Raw genomic sequence first — 19,691 nt, 5'->3', positions numbered from 1 at the left:
TGACTGTGTGGCAGAGCTGCAGTTTCCCCTGTGGAGGTCAGAGGAGGCAGAAGCTGCCCCTGCAGTGATGCTCCCAGCCTGCTCTGCCTGGGCACTCATGGCTGGACCTGCCTCCTGCTGGTTCCTCTCACTGTGCTGGGGATCAGCAAGGGAATGAGTAGTTCTGATGCCTTCCTTGCTTTTGCTGTTCTAGGTACTTCTACTAACCAAGGAAATGATGTTTTACATTATTATTCTATTTTTATCCCTGTTTTCCCTTTCCAAGAACAGCTATGATAATGAGCAGTATTAATGCAGGGATAGTGTGTCATCAAAATGATGCAACAGCAACATGCCCCAGCAAAAGCAGCTGTGTATTGCTGGGAACTGCTACTACAAATTCATCCATCAACATTACACTCACTAAGTGTGATAACTGGCATGCAATATTTATTTTTCCTATTGTTTGTTGCAAAAACAAACTCCTAGAATTTGGCCTCTATCTTTATTATCATTTAATAAATATTTAAACATTCATTTGTTAGTAATCCAGTTGTTTTGTACTGGGAACAATATAGTCAATCTCATGATTTTTTTATTGCATTTTGTTTTAATTAGGATTGCAGAATAATTCTGCAGTTTTAGTTCAGCAGTTGACAAAAATAATTACACCAAATACGTTAATTCTGGTGCCTAGGACACATACCCTGTGTTTTTATGGGAAATTGACACACCTCCTCCTTGGCTTAATGAACCAATTGAAAACTGTTTTTCAGTCAAAATTGCTTTGTAAATTTAACTAAAATTAGCTACTCTTTTAAATTAAGCAGCCCTATGATTTATAGCATTTTAGACCTGTGTCTTCTATCTCCTTTACTTCTAGTAACTATAATCATAAGAATAGCTTTTTGTGGTAATTATTTCTCATTTAAAAAGAACAGTCCTGCCACATGGAAAGGGCAATTAAAACCATTGTTACAAGCATTTTAGTGCTTATTCTTCAAATCCTAGTCTTCAGAGGGCTTACTGTTCATATATTACTGCCTCATAAAATTACTTTTGTATAAGAATGAACCTCTATAGTAACATACAGAAGAAGATTTTCATGTAAAATAAAAACATGCAGGCTCTAGAAATTGAAAACCTGCACATTCATTATCTGCTTTGTCATTGACAGAGGGAGGTTGTAGTCATGCAGTTATTACAATACAGACATGCAGCATTCACAACAATGACATTATAAAAATAGCAATCTGCACAGACATAAAAGCAGTATTGTGAGATGAAGCTATATTTCTTATTAAATACAGATTTTGTCTTTTGAATTGTACACTGCAAAAAGCACATAGAAGTTTCATGGAATAATTGTTTACAGATTATCTGATTGGTCCTGCTTGTTTGTGTTTGCTGTGTGTTCATTTTAAAGCAAGTGTTTAAAAATTGCTCCTTACCTTCCAAGACAGAAACATGGCTTAGCATCAGCTCTCTCCTCTAAGAACCTCCACTTTAATACTTCTGCAGTTGGTATTTTTGTTTTGGCTTCTCATATAAAATGTTAGAGGACAGCAGTGGGTTACTTTGTTCCTTCGTTTTTTTAAAGAATGGGTTTGATAATTTAATTTTAGACTTTGACTATTTTTGGCGAGAGTCAGTTGGGCTGGATCAATTCAACCTTGTACCAGCAGCTTCATTCAACAGTCTTCATGAGCACAGATTCTCAAAAAATTTCAGTGGTTTTATAAAATTTGATGATGTGACAGATCTGCCAACAGCAAGTATTTATTATATTAAAAAGTCCAAAAGCATTTAATTGCTCTACAGTGAAACATGCATTTTCTCTTTGTGAAAGCAGTCTTTCTGAAGTATAGATTTCAGCAAACTCACCAGTTCAGCTGGAGCTCCCCTCGAGATCTTAAGGGCAAAGGTTGTGTTACCAGAATGGCCTCAGGCCTGTGTCAGGTCACCAGAGCAGGTCTCTGTATCAATCCCTAGGTCAGCAGGAGAGCTCAGGGACTGCCATGTCCTTGTGCAACTTGGTGTCCTTAAACTGTGTGACCTGATGCTGACAGCCTTGAAAAGTGACCTTCATCCATTAAAGCCATCTAGAGGTTTCTGTTTGTCAGCTTATGCTCTGTCACACCTGCAAAAAGGCCAATGTTTAACCTGAGAACTCATCTCCTGATGATCCACTTTTAGCAGGAACATACCACAGAGCAATGGACATACACACAACGCTGCCTGCAGTGGCAAGGAGCTATCTGGAGGGACATAAACCTTCCCTTTCATGTGTGGCTTTCCAGCTGAGCAGTGCTCTGCGCTGGTGAAATGCAGAAAATGGCAACATTCTCGACAAGCTCATTCTTGTCTAAAACCATGTCCATGTCCAGCCACCTAGCAGCAAATGACAGCATCCAGATCTTGAGGAGATTCTCTGCCAACTGCAAATGTGGTGCACCAACTACACCAAATCCATGGTGATTCACAGGAAGGTCAGAGCCACAATGGACATTCATAAAGCCTGTGATGCAGCGTTCCACAGGCTCCTTATCTCTGCAGGCAAACCACTCCATCCATACCTGAATGTACTTGGAGCTTCTTACACATTGCTGTCTTTAGAATTTATTTTCTGGCTTTATCTTCAGACAGTTCAGGTGTTTCTTTACTGATTGCAGTAAACCCCTGCAGGGAGTTTTAATAAACAATATGGACAAAGAATGCATCATCCTTTGACTGCAAGTACAGCATCAGTTTGAGTGGACTCTCAGCAAAAGTTTTCTGGACTACTAATCTGAAAATATTTGATTATGTGGTCTTTTATGTCTTCCCTTATTAGAGAAACTTCCTGTTTTGCTAGCAGCTCAGTAGGACCGAGGTGCCTCCCAGTTTCATCCAAATACAGATATTTCTGATTTTTCCATGTTATACTTAGGCATGTTAGCAGGATACCTACACCTACATAGGCTGTTTTTCTTAGGCCTTGGACAGTTATAAAATGCTGGCTTACATCTCATTCTGTTGGCCAGTGGGACTTCATAGGTTTCCTTTTTTCTAACTTACCAGCAGAGGATTTTGGGTCATATTTTATAGTTTGCCCTTTTTGTCTGCTTTGCTTTTTCTACATTTTATCTTAATCAGAATATCTACTCAGCTGCTATAAAATTTTCTATGTTTGTGGAATGATGACTTTTTTGGCATTCACTGGGAAATCTTCAAAGACTTCCTAGATTTTGTTAAAACTGCCACCTATACTTTAATATCCTTTCATAATTAATTACTTCAATAATCACATTAAGGAATTGCTTTCACTGTGAGTGACTCATTGCAATAGTTGTGAGAGTTCTGATAAGGCCCCTGTTCTTTTTCTGCAGTGCAAATTTCTCTTGCCTGTCCATCACAGCTGATATTCAGGAAATGAATTGGTCATTTGTTCTGGATTGTGATAAAAAATGCTTCATGGTGGGAATCAGGGTCCTCTGTATACCCTGTCAACAACATTTTTTATGTATGATGTGTTAGCCTGGGGAAGGGATATTTTTTGTCTGCCCTATTCTGAAGTTATATCTGTTTCATAAATGTTTAGGAAACTGCCTACAAGTTGACTAGAAGAGTAACATAGTTACTGAAAGTCTCAGAAGTTTTTTATATTCAGTTGTAAAAGAGACTTTGAAGCTTGAAAATATAACTCAATAAGTATAACCACAGATAACTGTATATATTAAACATAGGGCTCTGATCCTGACATTTCTTCTTAATCTGGTTAAGATTTAGAACCAAATCATGTTCTTGCTGTGTTAAACAAAAAGTGAATTCTCCAGTAGTGATTCATTCTTATACCCAGTGCACACTACTACTGAGAGTTCTTCAGCACAGTTATATGTGTAAGCAGTAATAGAACAGAGAACATTTTTTAGCAATTCCTGATTTTAAGTAATTTGTATAAAACTTAAGCTGATGTTTTCAGAGATGCTTGGGGCAAAACCACATAACTCTAGGGAACAAATTAAAGATGGCTTCATGTCTTAGGTCCTTATGTAGAAGAATATAAAAAATATGTAGCAAAACCTCATTTTCCCAGTTGAGTAGGTAACAGTTTATTTTCAGCACAATGGGAGATCAATGGCTTTTTTGACACAATTCCAAATTCCTAACAGCTACATTTACAGTAACTTTTAAAAGGCCATACTTCAGTTGCAATTATCATCCCTTGACTTCAAACCTCCTTTATCATTTAAAGTCTTTTCAGTATAGCAAGGAATGGTAATATAAGCAGTGTTTTAGCTTGTCCAGCTTAAATGGAATCCTGATGGTAAAGTCACATATTCAGCATGAAATTTTATATAGACTTGATGAGACGTAGCAGTAAATGGAACGATGTTTGTGTCCTAAAATGAAAGACAAGAAAAACGAAAAGCTTTACAGAGCATCAAGAGAAGAGACAGTCAGAGAGTTAAAACTGAGGCACAAATTGGCTCATGGATTGATAGTGTTCTAGTTACTGTTGCTGCATTTCTCCCTCAGGATATTGCAAATATTTGAAATAGAACCAAGTATGCAGCAAACTTGTTTGATGCCTCCCACTAGATGTCACTGTATGATCTGAGCTGGAAGGCTTCTAAGGCACCACACACGCCTTATGCCTTCACTTCCACTCATCTGTGTGGAATTCATGCCAGAATTAGGGAAATGGACTTGTACATGAAACAGCAAAAACTCCTTTTCACCACTTGTGGGGTCACAGAGGAAGGCAGTACGTACCATTCCACAGTAGGGCCCCACAGGGGGATGGCTGGCATCTGGCCCATCGTAGAGGATCAGATAGTTGCTGCTGCAGTCCCCGGGGTCATCGATGCTGATGAAATCAAAGTTCAGTGTGACAATCCGCCCCTGGGGCGCGGTGATGGCCCACTGGCAGTGGGTGTTGTTGTGGTAGGTCGCTGGGTAGCTGGGACTGGCAAAGGAGCCACTGGTGCCGTACAACGTTCCGCCGCACCCTGGAAGCAGACACTGTTAATTGGCCTGGAAGGCTGTTTCACAAGATGAACTACATGATGTAGTACATTAGTACAGCATCAGTAATAGCACTGAAAACCAGAGAGACTGTGAGCTGGGACAGCTAACGTGGCTAAGAGCACTAATAAAAGATAAAACTGAGGCTCTGGCTTCAGCAGCCTACAAATATGCAACAGGCATTAGACCATCACTGAATATGAAAAGCTAACAACCCCCCCCAAAATTCTTTGAAAGAGGAACTGAAGTTTTAAGTCTGTGCCTTTGTTAGTTCAGTTCCCAGCAACTCAACTGGAGATGAATTGGCTGTGACTGTTCTTTGGCATGAAAAGTAGTGATTCGTCATGGGATAGAAAAATACAGAGAACAACTCAGAGAAATTAGGCAAATGGAGTAAATCAAAGTCCATTTATATAAAAATTTAATCTTCAGGGGGCAGGAGCAGATGACCTAGGACAAATTTGAGTTTATTGAGTAAGAATGTGCAGGTCATAACCCAGAGATGGCACTTTTTTATTTAATAATGTTTATCAGGTGAACTTGTGTGGGTAGCCCTTGAATCCATGTAAATTTGTAGCATGCTGTGGAAAGGAGCTCCAGAGTTTAACTGCATATTGTATCAAGAACTGGTTTGTCTAGTTTGTTATGAACTTATGAGCTTCTGGCTTTGTATGATAGGTGCTAGTTCTTCTATGGGAAAAGTAAAAGAAAGTTGATCACTATTTATCATTCAATATCACTCAATTTTATAGACTTTAGTAGTTTCTTAACCAGATTAAAAAGTCTCAGCATACCTCATACAGAAGTCACTTTTAATATTGAGCCTTTTGTTAATCCTGATTTTTTATATGAGGAAGAGACCAGAACTGTGCACATCATTCAATCTGTGTGTGAACTATGGATTTCTATTATTTTTTATTCTTTCCCAACAATTTCTATCATTATGCAAATCTATTTGGCTTAGTGAACTTTTGTTTTCATTAAACTATTTTGCCCCTGAGACCTTGTTGACAACTGAAAGTCAACTCAGTGCCCATAAGTAATGTTAGGATTGTCTTTTTTTTGATCATAGTCTTTATTTACACTTTCCTACACTGAGCTTTCTCTGCCTTTCCACCACAGGGTCACTCAGTCCTGTATGGTTATTCTGCAGTACTTCTCATCTGGCCATGAACTTTACTACCTCTAGTAACTCAGTGTCATGAAGAAACTGTTTCTCAGCTGTTCACTGCCATTTCATAAGCCATTCATGAATGTTTCCATGATATGGTCACTACACAGCATTACAGGTAGTTTATTTTCTTGGGGCAACTTCCTGTCCTCTTCAAGCTAAGCTATGCTTAGCTCCTTGGGCATATCACAACTGGACTACTGGAGCAAGATGAGTCACCACCACTCTGTGGATCCCAAAGTAGATGTCCCTGATATTTCACAGCCTCTCTCTGAATGAAGGAGATTTTCATCTTAAGTGGACTACACCATTTAAGGTTTCTACAGTCAGTATTAGGAGAGGGAATTGCTTCCATCATGTAAAATGAATCTTGCCCCAGTGGTTTTGAGGAACAACTGCCTCTCTCTGGTGACTGAATAGGGTGAACTGTGGATGCCAGAGAAGGTCTAAAGTGGTGATGAGGAAGGATCCAAAAAGAGCTGGATTCCACATTGCTGCATTTTCTTTCTATATAGCATTATTTTGTAGCTACAGCCTTACCAGTTGATGATGAAGTCCAAGTAATTTCATATCCATCATGAACCGCTGAAAAATCGCTCTTGAAACGAAGGTAGACAACGTGGTTTTGGGGGAAGATGGGACTGGGCACAGTGTTTCCACAGAACCTGCCAAGTAGTGGTGATTGTACATCACTCCCATTTCTGACCTTCAGGGAACACAAAAAATACTGTCAACATTAAATTTCTATGCAGTTATACACCAGTACACCTCTGCATGGATACAAACACAGCACAAATGTAATTTGCGTGCATACTATAACTTCTATTTTAATACTGCTATTTTTCTTACCACATATTCTTATGTAGAAGGAAAAAGAGATTGTTAACTGGGATGAGTTTTATAAGTAATTGCATAGTACAAGTATCATCAGAAACAGACAGCTAAATGTTATAATGTGTTTATCTCCTGACTGAAAAAAAATATTTGACTAGTAGCTAAGGTGTTCTTATGCAATTCAAGCCCATGTTTTGTTTTTTATAAGAAATGTTAATATTCCAGATGAAAAGATTAATTCTTTACCCTGCAGACTGCTCTTTTCCCCAGTCACATTAAGATACAGATCACATTACATAGCCCAGATTTAATCGGATTTTTTTTCTGCACTCCAATAATGCTGGTGCTTAGATCCATTTCTTGAGACAGTGAAGAGGATATGAAAATAGAGCTAAATAATGATTCTGCCACAGACATCTGATTTTTGTCATCTGACCAGTGATCAGGGAAACCTGCAAGAGTGTAGGAGCAAGAAGTGCTTTTCACTGACACAAAGTACTTTTGCAGATGTCTTACAGTGGTCACTAGAGTTTGTTGGTTTCTGTTTTGTTTTTTGTTTGGCTTGGGGTTTTTAAAATTACTTTTTTAGGAAAAAAAAAAAAATCTTTCTTGAGAAAAAATGCAAGCAGTGGAATCTACTGCTGTACCAAAATGGCTCCAATTTATGGCTTTCTGTTCATTCATGGATGTTATTATCAAACACAAACTATTCCAGATTACTCTGTTAGCTGGGTAACCTCAACATGAGCTAGGAAAGGGTAAGTTAGCTGATAATGAAACTATTTATTCACTTTGTTTGAACTTACTAGGGTATATTGTTTAACCTCTTACTATAATATCTAAGTATATTTCACTATAAAACTCTGGCAATAAATTAGTCCCTAATTCAGTCAGTTCAACTCAGATTTGATCCAAACTTAATCAAAACATACTAATATCATTTGATTTCAGCAGATTTTTACATAGGCTCACAAAATATGTATACTTGCATGATACCTCTAGGAAATCATGTGAACAGTGGATGCTGTCTTCCAAACTGAAAGTGTGGAAAAACAGAGATATTGTGTGATTTGGGGGAGCTCGAAGAATGATAGAACAATCCAGATTATTGGGGTGCTGACCAGGCCAGCCAGGGCTCTTCAAGTAACCAAAGGTCTGATTATACTCTCTGCTGCAACCTTGAGACAGAAAAACAGAAACATGTAAGGATTTCAGATCTCTGCATTGCATTTCAGGGTCTGAAATAAACAGAGAGAATAGTAGATAAGATATTTTGGGACATTTCTTCAAACTTACCTGCAGCTTGATAGGAAAATTTGACTCCATTGTTAATCATATATTCATCTGACTTGAAAGTCACAATGGCAGTGCGATCGTAAGAATAAAATTCAGGGACTGCAAAAGTTTCAGTGCCACAGAATCTGTGGATTGACCCTTGGCTCTGCTGGAATTTAATACATCACAAGTTACTTAATGATACAATTCAGTTTTGTATGTATTGAACTTAAGGTAAATAAATCAAACACTTTCTATACCAATTATGAAATTGCATTTTAAAGTTCTCCTAGAAATCACTTCATTATACCTCAACATTTCATGTTGAATCATTATTATAAACAAATAAAATATAAGAAGTATTCTCGTGCCAAAATTAGAAATTAGGAAAGAAAGTTTAAAATATGAGGGACATAAATATTGCAGTTTTTTCTGGTGTTTTTTCCCACATTTTCTGGCATGAATACTCTTTTTTATTATGGTTCTTGGATGGGAGGAAGCACAATGAAAACTTGCTGTGGGACAGTATTTTCTGTATGTTAAGTTTGGCAGCACTGATACTTGGTTCAACTGTGAAAAACTGTGTAACACCTGCCTAGGTCTAACTCCATGTGTGCATACAGTGCTTCTGTGAGGTCTGTGTACACTTATCACACAGTGAGTAATGCTTTGGATGTGCCCCTCACAGAGGATCAGCAATTAACATATTACCAAATAGTAGATTTCTTCTCTCTTTCCAAGGAGAGAAGGGAGCTGAATGGGAACGGGGAATGATATCCCCTGTAAATTTCTTACTGTTGGTGAATCCTGGAGCTCTAGGTAGTTCTGAGAGCAGTCCTGGCTGGAATGGAGGTGGAAGGTCTCTACCACCACCCTGACTTGCTGCTGTGGAGGGGCATCAATGACCCATGTGCAGACAGTAAATGGTGGATATTCATTTGGAAAATTAGGAGATGTTGCAGTCAGAGATGTAGGAGTTGCATTATAGATTCCTCCACACAGGCCTGTGTAAAACAGTAACAAATGCATCATAGAGTGAAAACTGGGTAAAACTAGTTTTTGAGCAAAACTCAAATGGAGTTGAGTTTTGGATGATATACTTTTGTATTTGCCTTTAAGTCTCTAGAGGGAAAACAAAAAGAAAAACACATGCTAGTGGAATCAATACATGTCATAAAACTCAAAGAAAGGTTTGTTCCCTCTTTGTTAACAATCTGTGAGCATTTCTGTTTTGTAGTCCCAGCCATCTAAAACCAAAGAGATTTGTACTGGGGTCAAGCTGCTTTTAGCTTCCCTAAAGATGCTGTACTACTGACTGTCTTTGCCCCTTCCTGAGGCTTATGCCTAGAACACATTTTGAGTTATTATTTAAATATTAATTTCCATGAAAGAGTTATAATATATATGCATACATAGTATGTATACTTACGATCTACAATGGTGTAAGTGGCATTGAAACCCCTTCTTTCCACAGAACTGTCTGTGACAAATTTCACTGTCAAGAAATTACGGGTAGAAAGGAAAGGAGCTGGCACTGCAGATCCACAGAAAGTGCCAACTAAACTGGCATTTTCATTATCTCCATCATAAAGCTGAAAGAAGCAAAATATATAAGCTACTGATAGTTTAGGCAACAAACAAACAAACAAACAAACAAACAATAATAAATAAAATTCTGTGACCCCTCCTTACATTTCAATTTCATTTACTTGAAAGTGCAGTGTGTTCTCTTGTGCTTTAACAGGATGTTCTTGATTACCATAATTATTCACTTCCATATTAACTAATTTTGTTGGACAGGGTAAATCTCATTATGGAACATTCTGGTCCTGTCTTAGCAAATCTATCAAAAAATTATTACATTTTAATTTGGCACTCTCATTTCTTTATTGTATGTAAACTCAAAGTACTTTTCAGTGAGAAGATAGATTTTATTCATCAAAATGTGAAATTAATTCCTTGTTTCATTGAGTATCTCAAATGTTCAGCAGGATAATATTCCTTGTTGGAGTTCATTTAGCAGAATTCTGCTCTCTGATGTTTTGCATGCTCATCTCCAAGAAAATAGCTTCTACAGGTGAGCACTGAGCACCAAGACTTTTGATGAAAAAAAAGAAAAAGATTTTATTAATTCTACCCCTTCAAGCAAGTTTACTCTGAAGTTTTACTTTGCATGTGTTTGAGTTTTGTTTTGTTTCTATTCTGTGAAATAAATATTCATTAAATGAGCAGTCTAAGACCAGAAGTGAGTGTAATATTAAAACTCTTACTGGTTTCCAGAAAGGCAGAATGGCATCTGGAGTAGTAATCTAACCCAATGAAAAAATTTAATTATATCAAGGAATTTAATTTCTTTGTAAGATCATTTTCTATTAATTAAGTTATCCTCGTGGAGAAGATAATGGATTGTATCTCACTGACATTTTCTTGTTAAAATACTCAGCTGTCTTACTTTGACATAATCATATCGGCACATCCCAACAGATTGTGCTTCAAGCTGAAATGAAGTGAAAGTGAGGTTGATCTGTTTGTTTGCAGGTGCAGCTATGATCCACACACAGTCCTGATTTTTCTCATATCTTCTGGTCACATTGGAGATTGGAGAGCCAAAGGTAGCAGCTGAAGCTGACAAGTAACCACCACAACCATTCTGAGGGCCTGTTGAAGGAGCAGAAGCTTTTTAACAGCAATTCCTGGCACTTATTTAATCTTCAACTCTTTAATGTTAAGCCAGGAGCTTTTTATCTGTACTACAGTATTTGACTGTCCTGTCTTGCAAGGACTGAGTGATTAAAAGACTATCAACACAAAGAGAGATATGAATCACAATTAGATTTCATAAAGTGAATTAAAAAACAGTATTTACTTTGAAAATGTATCAACAGAAGTTTTAAAAGAGACTGTAAGAAGCCAGAGGGCAGCAACGAAGCAGAAGAACATTGGTCTGAGGGCCTTTGAACAGGATCCTTGCTGGCAGCTGAGAATATTTTGTCAGTAGGGGGCACTGAGCTATTGGCTTTGCAAATGTGATATAAAATCAAGTTGCTTATTTTGGCAATACAGCTGCATCCTAGAGGGATTGAATTTGGCAGTGTGACACTGTATTCATGAATCTAGCTAAAAGGGACTTACTTCTGGAAGTGTTTTGCTTGGTGGGAACTTAGAACCCCTCTGAAATGCAGGCTGCTTGTTGTTTGATTCCCACAGATAGGGCTAAGTCCTTGACTTATTTACTGTGAAAATTTGAACCCTATAAGTCAGTCACATTGAAAGAAATTACCTTTGGGGAAAAGCAGTTATTTAGCACATTGAATTCCGAACAAGCAAGAAACCACAGATTATCTGACCGGCATTTTTTTTTTCTTTTTTTTTTTTTTTTTAATAGCTTGAATTCGAGAGGTTGAACTGGGCTAGTAAATGTGATCATCAATTTATTTATTTCCTGCCCCAGTCTCTATGAGGTTTCCTTGCCACTTATTTATCTGTGGAATTTAAATAAAATATTGTTTTACTCTTACTTTGAGTCTAAGGATATAGTTTTTGTAGAGTTTTGTAAACTGCACAGAGCAGAGGAGTAACTGCAAGCCCGTTGTCTCCTGCAGTCAATAACAAATAAAACTACAGTTGTGACTAAGTAACACAAGCAGAGTTTCAGAATTCCATCTGTGTGTGTAAAATACGCCTGTCTGGCACATTCAGTGACTTAACCTTGACACACTGATACGTTTCCAGACACATAAAACTGTGCCTTACTTGAGCTACAGTATTACAAAAGATCATGCTGGTGAGAAATCAGTATCCAAGCATCAGGATTGCATCAGTAACCAGGGCTTGCGAGACTCTAGTGGTTAAAGCAGAGTGACTAAGGCTGAAAGTCATCCTGCCCTACCAACCAAAGCCAGAAAAACCCCACCCTGTAAAGCAGCTTGCTTGTTTGCTAGTCCTAATAACACTAGATTTCAGATTTTTCTATAGTTAAAAATGAACAGGAGAAACTTATTATGAAGTGAAAAAGCCAGGATTTAATAGAGTATAGTCCAGTTTTGTGGGCATTTAATGAAGTCAGAAACTTGGAAAAGTGTTAGCATTCATTCCAGTGCCACTGCAGAAGGCGAGAACAACAGCAGGGGAAATGTGAGCAATAAATCACATTCTCACAAACAGTCTAGGAAGGAGGAAAATGTCAGACAGGAGGGTGCCTGGGCCCTAAGAGTGCAGTTTCCCTATATTTTTCTCTCTGTTCATCCTTCTGTGTGATTTATTCTGTTATCCTGAAACAATCTTATTTGGGCTGTCACCTGTATTTAAACATAATATTAAGCACATAAATGTCAGTCAAAGGTCATGGTCTGACCATGCAGCCCTGCAATACTGAGTCTGGACTGATATATGGGCCAGACACTAACAAAGCTCCCCTTCCCTTTTTCAAGGGTAAAATTGCAGAGATGTCAGTCAGGCCATGGCAACACGAGTCAGAGAATTGCCACAGACCCATGCAACAAGAAGGCTCTCAGTGCTGTCTTTTTTTGAATATGAAATGTCTGGACTTTTACAGTGGTAAAATTTACTGCTAACTCTGCAGCTATAGAGACAGCTCTAGTTACAAAAAATAGACATGGGCAAGCTCTATATGTACAGCATATGAAAAGGATCTGATAGAGAGAGAAGAAAGCCAAATTCTCCTTATCAGAAAATTAATTCCAGCTAGTATAGTATAGCCAGCAATATCATCTAAGCGGAGATACATAACTGAAAATGTGATTTATAGTTAATAAAGATGAGGTTTCACAATGCCTGGCCTGCTCAGCTGGGATAGTCAGATGCTTACAGGACAGTACATTATAAATAACAGCTAAACTGGAGGCTGACCAGATATCAAGTAGTCGTACATCAAGCCAAATGAAGAGCGGTCCTGTGGAAAAATCTGTCTATGGTGGTGCTTTTCAGTGCTGCTCAATGCTGCATCTGATTGCAGGCACTAGAGGTTACACAACAGTGAAACCATGTAAATGAAGAGTAAATGAAGAAACAACTGCTTAAAGGGAGGGAATTAAGAAAAACACTATCTCACTGCATTTTATCCAGGACACAACACATTGCTTTAAAAATCAGCACCACTTCTGAATAGAAGGCCAAAGAGCCATCCAGCCTGCAGGTGATTTTTAATGGAGAGATATTAATCACTGGCCAACACAGCCACAAACAAACGTAGCTCGAATCTAGACAAAATCTGAGACTGAGTAATCTGTTAATTTGTAGGATAGACATAGATATTAAAAGTTAAACTTGATTAAGACAATGAGAAATGTACCTTATACAGCAATTTGTATGTCAGCAGATTGACCAACTATATGGCTGACTGTCTTGTTTCAGTCTTTGCTTTCCTATTTGAAATAAAAATCATACAGCCATCATAAATCAGATGGCAATCTTGTTCTCATAAAAAGCTTGCCAGAGAACACAAATTATCAGAACTAGGGCACACACTGTCATCCCTAATTGCTTTTGGTGGGAAACATTAGTGAAACTAAAAGGCTCAAGGACCATTCAGAAAAGAAGGAATTGAAGGTTCCCTATGGCAAATAAAAATCATTACAGCAGAGACCAAGCACATATTTCTCTGTTAAGAGTTATATCCTCTAGATATGGAATAAAGATGAAGATAAATCTTTGAAGCTTCCTGCCTTTGAAGTACAGCCAGGGGTAAGGTTCATTTATACAGGTATGGGTGCAATGAAAGTGTAACCTACTGAATAGTTTGAAATCTATCAGAATCAACTACACCACTGATATTTCAAAAGACAACAAAGCAACTTTGCTGTCTTTCCCTTCTTTTACAAATGAACACCCTAAACAGCTAATAGAAGGCTGCAAAGGGAAAGAAATTGTCTAGGTCTGCTTGACAGTAATGAAAATTCCCTCCAAGACTTCTGACTCTTTTAGTTTCTCCTAGAAGTATCCCTGGGAATTCTAGACTCCTCTCTGATCTGAACTAAAAATGATTATAGGCAAAGATTAATTCAGTTAAGACTAATTCTTCTTTCTTGATGGGTCTTATTTCCAGTGCATGGGAGTGGCTGGATTTACCATGGCTGTAATAATTAGCTCATACCTTGTCTGGATTGTGCTTCAAACAGTAAGGCTCAGGACAAGGCTGGAGTGAGGAATTGTACTCCTCTGCTTTGTCTCATGGCTGATACTGAAGGTTGGTGAACCTTCTCAAGCCAGGCTGCTCCCATGTTTGGCAATCATTGCACCAACACTGTGATTTTGTGTCCAGAGCCTGCAGTGTTTCAGGAGAGCTCTGAAAGCACAGGGCCCTTTAGAGTCCTTATCTAACCTTTATGCAGAAAAGTTTCTTCACTTGTTTGATGGGCTGGCAATAGTACTAGCAGTGAATTTAGGACTGTATAGCCCCAGTATCCTGCTTTGGCTGGATTTCACAAATGCAGTCAGATGAAATTTGTATCCTTAAGGTTCTTTGGACTGATACCAAATATAACAGTTCAGACATGCTCTGTGCCAAGCCTGCAAAACTGTGATCTATGTACTGTCCTATCCATCTCCTTGATCCTTGTCTGGGAGACCAGAGGCTGACATGCAGTCTTGCCTAATTCCAGTACTTACTAATACTGAATTACTGTTCATATTTGGCACCACAGCTACTTAAGCCTTTGCAGATCTCTCTTGTGAATGAGAAATGTCTCCTCACCTCTTTTTTGTATGCACCATAGGACAGATTTTCAGCTGAAGAAGTCATTGACTTCAGAGAATTCATGCCAGCAGAGTTCACCCACAGTTTTGTGAAATGCCATTAATCTGAATATCCTGTCAGCTTTTAAGCATTTAGTCACTACAAAGATAAAAAATTACTGTGTCTGAAAATAAATTTTAATCTCAATTTTTCAGATCAGATCAGGCAGAAATTTCTTATTTTAATGTCTGCTTTTCTTCTTATCTGTCCAATTTGAGCATGCAAGCCCTTTCTATTTATTTTCCTTTGGAAGAAGAAAGCCTTCACTGAAGATATTCAAGCACTATTTGGATGCAATCCTATGCAATGTGCTCTAGGATGACCCTGCTTGAGCAGGGAGGTTGGAGTAGATGTTGTCCCTTCCAATCTCACCCATTCTGTGATCCTGTGATTAATTAACTCACATTTCTGAGAGGCATTTGCAGCCTTGGCTCAACAGTTGTATTATTTTCAAAGACACCAAAGAGATGTATTTCAACACCACAAATGCTTTCTAAATTTAGTGAGATTTCAAGCTGATGGATATTTTTATATTTGAGCCCCTGATGCATTTAGAAACAGTCTGGGAATTGTGACTTATGATCATATATTCTGATCTTGTCAAGGATGTTCTTATTTTGCTAGACTATAACAAGATCAGGAAAAGATATTATTAGCCACAATTTATTCACTTATTTTAATACATAAAACTAATCCTAAGTTATCCATGACAGTGTAATGAAATGAGTAATACTAATGGGTAATGCATTTGGCAAAAACTGTGTGAACTGAAAGCCCAAAGAAATTTCTGCCAGAAGATTTGTGACATTCAGACAATTTAGTTCTCAGCTAGACTCTCTGCAGCAGCAGGTTCCGAGTTCAGGTGAGATACCTTGAGATACACCCCTGGAAACCAGTCCTAATGGGATGTGAAATCTCTGCAAGTCACTGCTGCTTTTCCAGAGGCATGAGAAAATACAACAACATTCACATGCCACAGTCAAGGACACATTCTTCTAAGATTTTTTTTGGCGCAGGAAAAAAAATTTGCATGATTCAGCTGTGCTGAATGTTATGTGCTTTCCATATAACAGGCCAGTGCAGGTGTCTGGTGCCACCTGCAGCAGGTACCAACATTAATTACATAAATCAGTGCAATGAAATTTTCCTGGTGGTTTGAGAATTTGAATATGACTTACAAAAGGACACCTAGCCCTGGCCAATGCAACAGAATACCCAAACCAACGTTTTTACACCTTATATTGCTCATTCAGAATTGTGGGGCTTTTCAGCAATTCTAAACAACCCAAAGTGCCTCTGCAGCAGCTGTGCATGCTGAACAATGATGAAAAAGTGCACCTAGAAACGAAATATTTAGTAAGCCATAGTTTCAGTTTACAGGACAGAACATGAACTAGAACAAAATGAGGCAATTTTTTTGTTGACACAATAAAATAGCATTAAAATGCTGTGAAAATTCTACTGGATCAATTTTTTTAAAAGTAGACTGTAATTTCATTAGGGAAGAGCAGTGAACCTGTTAGTGACAGGCTTTTAGTGTATTCAATTCCACACAGGAAATAAGTAATTCAATACACAGTAAATAGAATAAGAGAAGGCAGATACGTCTGGGTGATTTATCAGGTAAGTTACAGATCATTTTATCAAGAAGAAAAGCATGTAGAATATAATATATTTCTATTATATGTAAACTAAATTATTTATGTAAATTACCTATTAATGCACTTTTCTGGTATATCAGGGAAGATTAATTTTTCCATCTATTTTTCTTCTAAACTCCACTTGTTTATGACCCTTTTTCTCATGTGAAATGATTAAAATTCACACAACAGAAAAGATGATTTGTACAAAAAGAATGGAGAGATCCTTGAGGGAAAAACTGAGCAAACTGAGGACAATGTAGAGGATGGGGTGTATCAGTAATTCACATTCCAGCAGCCTAATGGTTGCCAAACATTTATGAGACATTTCTCCTGCCCTAGAGCCAGCAACGCTAGTCTTCTCATTGTGGCTGCCCTATTCTTCTTGCCTGTCTATATCCATTGGGTTTTCTTCATCTTGTGTTTAAATCATAATCTTTTTGTGACCTTAGATTGTTGCTTTATTCTGCCTGTGCAGTGCCTTGTGCAGTGGAACTGTGGCCCATGAGCTCATAAGCTCCAAAATAATGCAAATAAGGGACCACAATGGTATTAATCCAGTACACTATGCTTGTCTTTCACAATGCATAATGGATTTCTTGGATTTCTCCTGCATGCTCACAAAAGATAGTATAAAAGATTGTGGGGGAAAAGCAGGTCACAGCTTGAAGTCAAGCAGAATTTAGGGCAGCAGAGAAAAGGCAGGCAATCTTCCTCCTCTCCTCCACCCCACCTTCTCCACTGTCCCAGCTGTTGCAGTTCTACCTGTATTGTGTGAATAAAGCTCACCAAGAGCCTCCTGACTCAACTCATTTACCTAACTATGTGCAACACTTTGCTTCTTGTACATTCATGTGAATTCCTTAGAAAGCCTCAGTAAGCAGACCTGCATTTCAGAAGACCCCTGGATCCTTCTCTGATGGTTTAGAACATGAGGCATTTTTCATTCCTGACACAATGGAGCTGTGTACATGAGCAGAGAGCTTTCATGGAGAAATTATTTCCTGTTAATAAGGTCACAGCTACATTTTCCAACAGGGATTTCTGACTCTTTAAAACAAGAAAACCCCAAATCTTTATGTCTTCTTAGCTTTGATATCATATGTCTCAGGGAATCACAAATTCAGGTGAGAGGGTCACCCCATTACTGAATGTGAATAGGCAAAAGCTCCATTTGTCACCAAAATGCTATTTGTGCCATTGCAGCAGAGGTGGCAGAGGTATGTGCAGGCTCTGTCCCTGCCAGCCAGGGTCAGCTAAAAACCTCAGATCTTCCCTTAAATCTTAAGAGATAATCAGGAGATCTTTACCCAAGTCACAAGCTCAGTACACGCAGATCTCATTCTTTGGGGAGAGATTTTAGCTTTCCTTCCTTTACAGAGACATCTCATGCAACCAAATGCCTTAAGCTGATATTGATTTCTATCTTCTCATCCTTTTATTGATTGTCTAGAGGAGCACATGCTCGCTGTGGAAAAGAGCTGTAATTCTCATCCAACACTTGGAGCAGGCTGGTACCCTCCAGTCAGCCCAGCTCTCCAGCTCTGCCTGAGAGTATGTTGAAGTGATTCCAAAAATGAGACTGATAAGTGCCCAAACTTAGCAGCAGAACCAGTGAAAAGATAAACCCTCTGAACCACATCACAAGGGCTGCATGTTCCCCTGCCTCAAACACACCATCTCACAGAGTGAGACAAAGAATGCTGCCTGAGAAATGTGCACTTGTTATTGCACAGTGCATGGAGCAGCACAGGGAAAGAAAGATATTTGACAAGAAAAATGACATGAGAAAATGATACTAAATGGACAAATTAACACTATTTCATACTTTCTTTTAGTATCCTTTTTCTGTCTTGTGGGGAGGACCTTGAATATTCTGTTGGGGGCAGGATCAGTGATGGAAATGAATTGTTTTAATAAAATCAGGGAAGGTTTTCTACAGAAATTACAGGGTTTAAGTCTTTGAGTGCCTCGATAATCCTAGATTTAGGCAGTATTCCTAAAAGAGCCCGATCAGGAAAGAAATTGGATGAGCTTGTGGAGAAAGGAAATAGTTTAGTTTACTACAAACAGAATTAACGTACTGTTTCTGTTTGTCTCTTTCCAATACATAATCAGGGTCACTCACAACACAAAACAGAGAGCAATAATTACGTTACCCAGTTGTGTTTCCCTGGGGCAACTAGAGAATAATGTGCTCATTGTCATCCAACAGAGAATGAGGCTTCTTGTTTCTCCACAGATACCATCTTCCTTATTCAAGAGATTTATCATTATGAATTGTCATCTGATTGCATTTGTACTCTTACAAAACCACATGGGTTTTATCTTTTAACAGAAAACCACCATGTAGAACAACAGCTTTTAGATCTTCGTGGTTTTATTCTCTTTTATTTGAAGCATATACTCTCAGACCTCATAGTACAAAGATGTGTCACAGATTTTCCTGGCTCTGTTTTCTAGGCAAGCCAAATTGGAAACATTTATAGGATGTGACTCATGTTTTCCTTTTATAATATGCTTTTCTACTTTTTAGCTATTCTGTACTATCATGGGACTGCCAAGATCCTTGCTAATGGCTATGTGGTTTAGTCCCTGTGGCTTGCTTTCCACAATGAAGAGAGAAGACCTACCATTAAGCATCTCCACCACAGGCTCTTTGTCACACAAGCCATACCTCTGCCTGAGCATCTTATATAACTTGCAACTCACAGCTCCTGAGTAACCCATGCAACATCTTAACCTCTTTTTCCTTGAGAGCCTCGGGGAATGTCCCTCCAAAACATCTAAGAGATGTCAAAGTTTATTCATAAAAGGCTTCTCCTCACTCTAGGAAATTATCAGGCATTATCAGGTACTGACTTGAAGAGCTTGGCTTGTGTTCTGCTGTGTGCTTAAGGAGAGTATCTGACAAGTTGCACAAATAAATCTAAAGTCAGTGGCTAAAAAATTGATTAAATGCCAACAGGAAGAGGAAGAGCTTGGGGAGTTCCTGATGATCTCACCCTGGAAATATGAACCCAGGCTTCAG

At 38.3% G+C, this 19,691-nt stretch overlaps 1 protein-coding gene across 1 annotated transcript in view; it reads right to left on the bottom strand.

Annotated features, from left to right (window-relative positions):
• Positions 1-4,054: 4,054 nt before the first annotated feature.
• The window catches only part of CUBN (cubilin), a gene marked incomplete at its 5' end in the record, with an annotated part of 139,034 nt that continues 123,397 nt past the window's right edge, over positions 4,055-19,691 (bottom strand). Inside the window, 8 exons of the mRNA XM_079301094.1 lie at positions 4,055-4,361; positions 4,735-4,970; positions 6,698-6,863; positions 7,988-8,169; positions 8,288-8,435; positions 9,062-9,270; positions 9,696-9,858; positions 10,719-10,924. Of these exons, the coding sequence (XP_079157220.1) occupies positions 4,254-4,361; positions 4,735-4,970; positions 6,698-6,863; positions 7,988-8,169; positions 8,288-8,435; positions 9,062-9,270; positions 9,696-9,858; positions 10,719-10,924 (1,418 nt within the window). The 3' untranslated portion in view covers positions 4,055-4,253. The remainder of the gene's footprint in view (positions 4,362-4,734; positions 4,971-6,697; positions 6,864-7,987; positions 8,170-8,287; positions 8,436-9,061; positions 9,271-9,695; positions 9,859-10,718; positions 10,925-19,691) is intronic.

Source organism: Erithacus rubecula (assembly GCF_903797595.1).
Source record: "Erithacus rubecula genome assembly, chromosome: 3".
NCBI classification, from domain to species: Eukaryota; Metazoa; Chordata; class Aves; order Passeriformes; family Muscicapidae; genus Erithacus; species Erithacus rubecula.
Note: the sequence above shows the minus strand (reverse complement) of the source record. Positions and strands in the feature narration are given on the sequence as shown.